Consider the following 10161-nt stretch of genomic DNA (forward strand, 5'->3'; position numbering starts at 1 on the left):
CGAGCATGGTTTCATCGATTGCCCACCGCTCTTCATGCTCTTGGCTTTACTGGCTCTAAAACCGATCCATCGTTGTTTATCTACTCCTCCAAAGGTGTTCTTTTGTACATGCTCGTCTACGTTGATGATATTATCTTAACGGGAAATAGTACAGTTGCCATTGACCGTGTTGTGCAAAGTCTTAGCCGAACCTTTGCTATTTAAGACTTGGGGCCACTGTCATACTTTCTGGGAATTGAAATTATGAAACATAATTCTGATATGCTTTTGTCCCAAAGAAAATATATTCTTGAGCTTCTTCAACGAGCCGGCCTATCCAACGCCAAACCAGTGTCGTCACCCTTCACTACTACATCTAATCTTGCTCTTGGAGATAGCCGTCAGTTTGAAGACCCTGTCAAATACCGCCAGATAGTGGGTGCACTTCGGTATGTAACTCTTTCACGTCTAGATATTTCCTTTGCAGTTAACAAGGTATGCCAATTTATGCATTCTCCAACTCAAAATCATTGGGCGGCAGTCAAACGAATATTACGATACTTACTTGGCACGGTTACATATGGGCTTTTGATTAAACAAGATTCTGGTTCACGTCTACATGCTTACACTGATGCAACTTTTAATTCTCTTAGTGTCTTCTCTGATTCTGATTGGGTTGGTTGCCCGGATAACCGACGATCCACTGGGGGATATGCTATATATCTTGGGTCTCACCTTGTCTCGTGGTCAGCCCGAAAACAAAAGACTGTCTCTAGGTCATCTACAGAGTCTGAATACAAAGCCTTAGCCGATACAGTTGCTGAACTCACATGGCTTCAATCTTTATTGCATGAACTTCGGGTCCCTCCTCGGTCTGTTCCAACCTTGTGGTGTGACAATCTAGGCGCAACATATTTATCAGCCAATCCTATTTTTCACGCACGCACTAATCATGTTGAGGTTGATTTTCACTTTGTTCGGGAAAAAGTTGCCCAATGACAACTCTCGGTTCAGTTTATCTCCACAAATGATCAGATCGCAGACGTGTTTACCAAGCCTCTACCTTCACATCGATTTCTCTTTTTGCGGTCCAAGCTACAGGTCGCTCCCCGGCCTTAGCTTGCGGGGGGGATATTAGACAATATTTTATATATTAGATTCTAGAGGGTTAGAGTGTAAATATGTCTATTATATATACTCCTATGTAATCACGTTAATATACAATAATACAATTCAATCTTTTACAAAGTCTATATATATATATATATATATATATATATATATATATATATATATATATATATATATATATATATATATATATATATAGTAAATGTTTAAAAATTCAGCAGTTAATAGTAAATCTTTTTTTACATTTGATGCTTTTTTGGTAATCTCCAACGAAAACTTTTTGATAAATGACGTGCAATTGAGGGTTTGGCTTGAGGTTGAGCTTTTTCTTGTTCTTGATCTCCTCTTTTCTTCACATACAAACGCTTAGCTGCTAGATCTGAAAGTTTCCTACCCTTTTGGCTTCTTTCAATCTGATCATAAAAAATACAAAGTTATTAAAAATTGTGTAAATACTTTAGCTCGTGATTTAACCATATTCATTTTTTTTAATCTTTAATGAATCATACCTTTACTATCTTCCCCCTCCTCAAATAATACCGAATACCAGACCAAATAACAGACTGAGAAAAATGGGAACAAAATGCTGAAATCGGGTAGAAAAAATTGTCCACCAACATTGCAACAAACACCTGTTCCCTCATTTTTTTACACTGGATCAGTATTTAACGATTCAAAAAGTTAAAAGTTAAATGCAAAAAATAACAATGTACGTTCATTTATTTGTGTAATATACCATTATAGCATCCTTTTTTAGTATTTTTTTTTATATAATTAGGACATTATACTTGGAAAAATCTACCCAATTATAACTGTGAATGGCATTGCTATAATAAACAAAGTACAAAACAATGAAAGTAAATTGATATTTCTTGCATTTAAACTTTTGAAAAATTATGAAGATTAGTTTTTAAAAACTCACCAAAAACCAATTGTAAGATTTAAGAGACAATGTAGGCGACTCAGGGGACAACATGTTGCATAGCTCAACTTCTATTCTTGTCATATTCCACATTGAATGAAGTGTAATGCCAGTGCATATAGCTAGACACCCAGCCAATATCAAACCTGGAAATAAGATTTTTAAAAAAAAATGTGAATATGAACTTTATAAATAATTTTACACTTATTGAAATGGTTATAAAAAAAACTCACCAATAGAGTCAAAAATATGTTCTTCAAGAAAATACTCATTTAACTTTAATCTAATTGCAGCTACAACATGAAAAACAGCCATAACATATGGGGCTACAAATCCCCAAGATAGGTAGCAATGTGTACAAAATAATGCACGATTTCTTATCCAGTTTTCATATGTTGTATATGACTCCAACACGAATGTTTGCTTTCGTAAATAATTCCAATACCTATTAAAAACATAAAAATATGAAATTAGTATAAATAAATAAATAAAAATATCATTTATCCAAAAAAGAAAGAGGAGAGTGGGAACATTGAGACCTTGAGAGAGTAATATCGCTTGCAAGAGGATGAGGAAAAACAGAAAAAGGAGGCGATCTTATAAGCCTCTTATGAGCTCCTACAAAAAAGAACATCAATACAATTTTTATAACTCTGTGTGTGTGTGTGTGTGTGTGTATATATATATATATATATATATATATATATATATATATATATATTACCGGCTATAGCTGCAAGAGTCATATCATCTGAATATCCACCATCTTCAAGTTGTGATACAATGCCATGTTTGTCAGTTCTGAAATCATCTGCATGCATCTATAGAAAGAAAAAGGAAAAAAAAGTGTCTTATTAATTTAATTATAAAAATAACTATTAAAACTTTTATATATGGTGGTCAAACTCAAAAGTCAAAACATGGATACCATCATGCAACCTCCCCAGAGGAAGAATGTTTTTCCACCAGTTGCAAATCCCATTGAGCATGGCTGTAAACAAGATAATCTTATATATGTCAAAATATAATAATATTAGGGAAACTAAAAGGATGCTAAGTCAAATAATTTTTTTTAAATAAAATAAAATGAAAATTTAACTATAAACACAAAAGAGAAATTTTGCAATAATATAAATTGTAGATTACCATATGATATGCATAAATACAGTAGCTGCCTAAACTCCTAGAAGGTAAATCAAGGGGATACCCTGTTTGAATAAATATCTGCATACATTAACCACCAAAAGTTCAAAAATAGAGAAATTTTTTTAAAAAAATAATAATAATAATAATAATAATAAGTAAATAAAATCACCATGAATTCTATGCATACCTCAGGATTCTTTTCCATTTCAGCAATCAATGATCCAATTGATCCAGGATGCAGTCTAACATCATCATCTAGAAATAATACGTATTTGCTTCCTTCACTCATTTTCTTCACTCCAACCTAACCCCATTTCACAAGTCAAAAATAATAATATATCTGTATTGAAATGTTTAAAACAATAGTATTATTAATTACACCATAAAATCCATATATAATGAATAGCCCACACATGTACAATAATAACCTCTGGCCTCAAGAAACATCACAAGTTGATTTGCAGCATACCAACTGATTATGAATTTTCTGACTACATGTTGTAGATGGGCCAGCTATTATTATGCTTGCATCAATCTCATCCTGCATGCATGTAAACTTAATTACTTGTTTCTTTGTGTTTTCATGAACTTAATGGAGATAAGACTTAACCCATTAAGCTAATCTGTCTAAGGGGTAAATAGAAACTACAACAAAATGTTAGTGATGCAATAAACCTACCTCGTGATCTATAAGTAAGTTAGATAAAGCATGATATGCAGGGTCTTCAGTACTATCAACAATGAATAGGAACTCTAAGGGCCCACCATAAAGAGATGTTATCTGCATTTGGAGATATATTGTTATATCATATAGTATGTGAGAACTTGTATGTATTCTTCAAATCTATGAGTTTTGTTGGATATATATATAAATATAAATATATACCTGGGTTTTCCAGTTGTGTATATTGTGTTCTCCAAATCCTTTCAAGGGCATAACTACTGTAACTCCTGGCAAGTCTTCTTGCTTAGAATGTTCAAGATCATGGATATCATGATAAAGAAATGCAAAGGAATTGCCACCTTGCATGGATGTTTCCATCTCCCATATTTCTCTTATTCTGCATAAAAATGGTTTATTTATTTTCAGATTGGTGTTCTGTATTTCTGTAACAAATTGACTAAATTCCATACCTGATATAAGCTGCTAGAGACCATCCAAGAGCCAGGAGTAAGCATATTACGCATCCCTGTAGCGTCAATAACAAATATTCAGAAATTTGCCCCATGTTAATGTAGCAAATCATCTCTGTTTTGCCTCAAACTCATTTGAATTCCAGATTTTGTGATTGTGCGTAATAATTTGTGTTTGAAGAAAAAGAGTAAACGATTCTACATCAAACATGGGGGTAACTCAACACGATGACATCAGAATCAGATTCATGGCTAACAATATAAAACCAAAAGGTTTATAAGAAGAATAACGCATTATCATTCCTGTGAAAGAGATGAATTGACAAATGGAAAATCACGAACCTGGATCTGAACAAAAATGGCCAACGGACTACAAAATGTTCTGCTGACAAAAAACAGAAATGTGTCGAATGATTCGACGTACGGCGTAATATCCATCGGAAATCCGTAAAGCTATTCCAATGTGCATGTATAAACAACGAGGCCTCGCTGTGATTAAATCAAAGCGGCGTACAGGTCTTTTAAACGAATAAAAGAAACCCTACATGAAATTAACCGCATGGCAATGTGTATTGCCTTTCTCTTTAAGATCGCCGTCGAGAAAGAGGAAGACGGTGACTCACGGCGGAGATGGGAGGTGAGGGATGAAAAAAGGGTAGACACAGAGACGCCGTAATTTTTTACATTTACCATAAATAATAATCAATATTTTTCCGGGAAATTTTCATGTTTTCGGTTAAATTAAGCTTTTTATCGGTTTAGGAAGTAATTTTTCACTTGTTTCTAAATATTTCCAGCATTTATAGTACAACTTAATAATATATATATATATATATATATATATATATATATATATATATATATATATATATATATATATATATTTCAAGTGGATAAATCAATTTATTCACTTCCCCTTTGATAAGGTACCATTTTTGTACTCATAAATAAAAAATAGAAATTATTGTTCAAACTTCAAATTGATTAAAAAACATATATGCTATGTATACAGGAGTGGTCTCGACAACCCCTGGACATTGTCTTAATTAGCACAACAAGCACCAAATCACAAGTTCACAGCTACAAGTACATTTGTTAATGGGGGACCTAAGGTTCCCCAGGCCCAGGCCCATACTCGATTTTAGCTTCGAAATGTAAAATATGTTAAAAATAAATTATATGTTTTGTATTAAGGTACAACCATTAAAAAAAATATAAGCAACTATTAGTATTTGTTGTGTTGTGTGGATTTTTTTTTTGTCACCACTCCTATAAATTTTTACATTCGCCACTACATGTTTAGTCAATATCTCTTTCAACAATGCCTTGTCATGGCATGTTAATAGCACCACTTCCTTCTTTTTTTTTTCTTTTGTCATGGTAAATCAAGATGGATCATACTGGAGCTTACGTGGTCATGACACCATTTTCACGGCCTTAACTACTTTTACCATTTTTACCACACTAAGTGGCGATAATATATATATATATATAATTTTCTTTTACAACTTAATTTTTACTTTGTGTTTATCAGTTTTTGGAAAATCTTCAAAAAAATCTTAATACTTTAGGTCAGTTTATGTAAAAGTCCCAAATTTTATTTTGTTAACAAAAAAATCCTGATTACCGGATAAAAAATTCAAATCAACCTTTTTTACTGTTAAACTATTTTTTATCAAGTTACCTTCAGAAAAGTCTAATTATCTGGCACAGTTTATGAAAAAATCCTAATTCTTTTTATTTCAACTATTTTGCCATTTTCACTAAAAATTTGAAAACTTATTGGTTTAAATTATAAATAAGAATAAACGGCATTAAGTTCCATAAAGCTAAGGATTAAAGATCTCTGTAACCAATTATTTGCCATAAAGCAATGACCTTAGCATCATTTTGAACTTATAATTGTCTATATAATATATTTTTCATACAAATTTATTTTACAAGTAGTATATGATATTTAAGTTATATGTTGAACAACTTAGTACAATCTACCTAAAAATATGTTAAAAGAAATCATTTGTTATATTCATATAAGAAATCATTGACTGATGATAAAACAATCAATATAGATTTGGTGGGGCTGTACGGATTATAGAAAAGAATATGAGTTTTATCCTTAAATTGTAAGCATATATGAAAAATTCCTTCATGGATCAATTATTTTGTGAACATAATAATGCCTCCATGGATCAATTACTTGTCTAGGGCTAATTGGTTTAGACATGATTAATCGAGGACCTTAAGTTATAAATAAAATTATTTTTTAAAAATAATATTGCTAATGTCCTAACAAAATAAGTAATTAATCATAAAAAAAACATATTGTAGTATTTAACATCAATACAATGGAGAGATAGAAAGACATAAAAGAGATGGAAGAGAGAAATTTACCGAAGGGAAGACCTAGGTAGAGAGATGGATGGCAGAGAGATGGGAACAAATAAAGTCATCAACTTCAAATTAATATTAGTATATTAGTTTCTAATTATTTTTTACTTTTACTCTTGACTTATTTTGACTTTTTAATATCTTAGACCTTTTGACTTTTAACCGATTTGACCTTGACCGATTACCTTAAATTGGGAACACTAACATTCCAAGATCCTAATGAAGATGAGTTTGTTCATCTATCTCACTTCAAATCCTAATAAATGAATCCTTGTTTGAAGCATTATCAACTGAAATAGCATACATCAATCAATCAACATTAAATCAAATGCTTCAATATCAAATGCACTAACTAAAAAAACTTAAATAACTGCATATGAATATATGATAAACATAAACATAATCATGAAACCCAAAAAGAATTACTATTACAGAATTACAGAATTACCCCTCAATGTCAACCACAGTCTTGTTGTTACTATTTCCAACAAAATGATGAAGAAGCACCCCAGCAGCAACACTAACATTCAAACTCTCAACAGCAACAAAAGATTCACCATCTTCAAACCCACCACTCAAATGAACCGGAATATTCCCCGGAATCTTAACCAACTCAGTACACGACCTCTCAACCAACGGTCTCAACCCCGTGCCCTCACTCCCCAAAACCAGAACCGTTGGCTCACCGGTTCGTAACTCAGTCAAACCCACAGCTCGTGAACTCACCGAACCACCAACAACCCTCCAACCATTTTCAGCCGAAGAAACCAAAAACTGCATCATATTCTTACAACACCTAAGCTCAATCAACTCAAGCGATCCAGCACTCGCTTTACTTACAACCCCACTAAGTGGTGCAGAATTCTTTGCACAAAGTACAACCCCTGCTGCACCAAAGAAATACGCTGAACGAATTATGGCACCCAGGTTTTGTGGGTCCATAACTTCATCCAGCGCTAACCACAGCGGGGACATGGACATGTCCATGTCCCCTGCTGTGCGGTCTAGTTCTCGAATGTTCACCATTTCTAATGGTGAAGCGTCGAGAACTAGACCTTGATGTGGACGATTGTCCACAATCATGTTGAGATCATGTTTTGAGATTTCTTTTATGGTTAACCCTAGTTTATCGGCTACTTTTAAAACTTTTTCGAACCCTTTTTTGTCTTTTTTCTTTTTGTTATTTCCGGTTAAGTCGATGCCTTCTTGAATGTATAAAACGTAGAATTCTCTTCGGTTTGCTAATAGTGCAGCTAGTACGGGGCCCACTCCATAGACACATTCACCGACCATTTTTGGTATGCTTGATTCGGTTGCTTCTTTCCATACCTTTTTTCCCCAATTGTCTTGCCTACTCCACTTGTCATTTCGTTCCACATTAACCCTATCGAATGATTCGAATCTCTCTTGAATCTTATACCAATTGGGATTATTATTGTCAGCTTCTTGAGTTTCAAGGTCAGAATCGTCTTCAGAAATCCTTCTTTCCCTATAATCGTTTCTTTCATCAAATCGTCTAGTGTTTTCCCTACTTTCATCAAATCGTTTACCATTTTCCCTACTTTCATTAAATCGTCTACCATTTTCCCTACTTTCATCTCCCCTTTTCACAAATTTTTCAGCTGATGTCTCCCAAGAAGATCGCACTCGAGTGAACTTTCTTGTAGCTGATTCATCTTCTGATGTCTTGTTTCTTGGTTTGAAATCTTTTCTCCTAATCTTTTCCCTTGTCTGTGTGCCATTTTTGGAGAACTTTTCAGCTGAGATTTCCCAAGATGACCTCCTTGGAGCAGGTTTTTCTTTTTCAGAGTCTTTAACTTCCTTATCTTTATTTTTAGCTAACCAAGGAAGGGGATTTGGAGAATCGGTAGTACCTTCAACCACTTTACGAGAATAGGAAGTGGAAAATTTTCTAGGGTTTGAATGAAGCCCATTTGAAAGGGATTCACTTTTTGCAGCATATACATGCTCTCTCTTCTTCCTAACGTGTTGATTGAAACTAACAAAACTATCCCTATCTGCAGTCCCTAATAACTGACAATACTCATGTGTTTTCTCCATAAACCCAACAGAGGGAGTTCTATAGCTCGTAATTCTGGACTTGTAGAAAACATTTGTTTCAGGATTTGAAATAGGAGAAAACTGGGGAGTTTTGGGTTTTATATAGAATGGTAGAAAACATTTTGGTGGTTGCGAAGAAGCTCTAATGGCGAAAGGGAAAGCATGGCACTTGGTAAAATTACAATACATTATGCCAGCAACAAAACAACTACGGTGTAGTTAATGATTCGAAACTCGAAGAATTTAAAAGCTTTCTGTAACTTTGAACGGAGAAAGAAATTAACCTGCGTGAAGAAATTCGATTGATCTCGACTAACTTACCAGCTCCATTTGTGATGATTAGGGGCTTAATTTGCCATTATTGGGTCTTCGAAATGCTCACAAAGTACAGAGATAAGCCATGTTAGGGTTTTTGAGAAAGAAAGCAGGGGAATAACATATAGGTTGGGATAAAATCGGTTGTAGTACCTAATAGTTTGAGGAAAGTGCACTCAGGCGCTCCAGGTTCCCTAAAATTAATTCAATTGGTCCCTGAAAGTTGCATTATGTATATTCATAACATTTTCTTATTGAAAAATGAAAAGACGTATAAATTTTCTACATAAAAAGTTGTGTTACTATTTGCATGTACAAAGCCAACTATATATACTTATATAGTAAGACAAAAATATATTATTTAAACCCAAAACGGTGATAAAGGCTGTGTTTGGCGCGCCACAACTAGCTTATTAGCTAGCTTATTTTTCGAGCTTTTTTATGTTGTCGTGTTTGGTAAGCCAAAAAGTAGCTTATAAGCTAGTTTTTTGAAAAACTACTTAGACTAGTTTTTTAGGAGCTTTTTAAAATTTTTTCAAATACACCCCTTAATTAATTATAGAAACACATACTCTTACATGTCCTTTTATATAATTTTATATATTTCAGCTAGTTTTACCAAACGTTATTTTTTATCAACTAACTTTTTTGCTATCAGTTATTTTTTATTTAACAGCTAGCTTTTCAGTTATTAACTAGTTTTTCAGCTAACAATTAGTTTTTCAGCTAGTACGTCAAACATAGCCAAAGTAGTAGTACCAACAAGATTTAACACCTTGTTTCCCAGTTTTTTTGTAAATTCATTAAAGGAAATGGAAGGAAAATTTTGACCGAAAGAAAGGGAGGGGAATGAAAATATTCGTTATACCGTGTTCCCGAGTTCGAAGGAAATGAAAAAAAAAAATGAAAGAAAAATTTTAAGTTTTTGTATTCACGAGTTAGGAGGAAAAAGAAAATAAAACTTGAAAAAAATTTTCCCCTCACTTTCTTTCCAAATCCGCCCAATTTTGGAGAAAAAATTGGAAGGAAAATATGACTCCAAAATCTTTTCCCTCCCCTCACTTTCCTTCCATTAATGAAACTCG

At 33.3% G+C, this 10161-nt stretch overlaps 2 protein-coding genes across 2 annotated transcripts; both read right to left on the reverse strand.

Annotated features, from left to right (window-relative positions):
- Nucleotides 1-1167: 1167 nt before the first annotated feature.
- LOC111888065 (uncharacterized) lies at nt 1168-5075 on the reverse strand. Its single transcript, XM_052764061.1, has 14 exons — nt 4655-5075; nt 4313-4368; nt 4065-4239; nt 3858-3959; nt 3648-3719; nt 3366-3482; nt 3179-3256; nt 2961-3023; nt 2757-2853; nt 2572-2650; nt 2266-2477; nt 2033-2178; nt 1620-1742; nt 1168-1523 (listed from the first exon to the last, which is right to left on the reverse strand). The coding sequence occupies exons 1-14, from the start codon at nt 4748-4750 to the stop codon at nt 1350-1352; spliced, it is 1590 nt and encodes a 529-aa protein (XP_052620021.1). The 5' UTR covers nt 4751-5075; the 3' UTR covers nt 1168-1349.
- A 1969-nt stretch (nt 5076-7044) lies between these two features.
- Nucleotides 7045-9196, reverse strand: LOC111888062 (uncharacterized). Its single transcript, XM_023884171.3, has one exon. The coding sequence runs from the start codon at nt 8948-8950 to the stop codon at nt 7145-7147; it is 1806 nt and encodes a 601-aa protein (XP_023739939.1). The 5' UTR covers nt 8951-9196; the 3' UTR covers nt 7045-7144.
- Between the last annotated feature and the right edge of the window lie 965 nt (nt 9197-10161).

Source organism: Lactuca sativa, chromosome 5 (assembly GCF_002870075.4).
Source record: "Lactuca sativa cultivar Salinas chromosome 5, Lsat_Salinas_v11, whole genome shotgun sequence".
Lineage (NCBI taxonomy): Eukaryota > Viridiplantae > Streptophyta > Magnoliopsida > Asterales > Asteraceae > Lactuca > Lactuca sativa.

Excerpts from the sequence above, each read along its gene's own strand:
- LOC111888065 (XM_052764061.1), bottom strand. The coding sequence starts at position 4,750 with ATGGATATTACGCCGTACGTCGAATCATTCGACACATTTCTGTTTTTT. Across the intron at positions 4,240-4,312 it reads TCTCTAGCAGCTTATATCAG|AATAAGAGAAATATGGGAGA; the intron begins GTATGGAATTTA and ends ATTTTTATGCAG. Across the intron at positions 3,720-3,857 it reads ACTTACTTATAGATCACGAG|GATGAGATTGATGCAAGCAT; the intron begins GTAGGTTTATTG and ends ACATGCATGCAG.
- LOC111888062 (XM_023884171.3), bottom strand. The coding sequence starts at position 8,950 with ATGTATTGTAATTTTACCAAGTGCCATGCTTTCCCTTTCGCCATTAGA.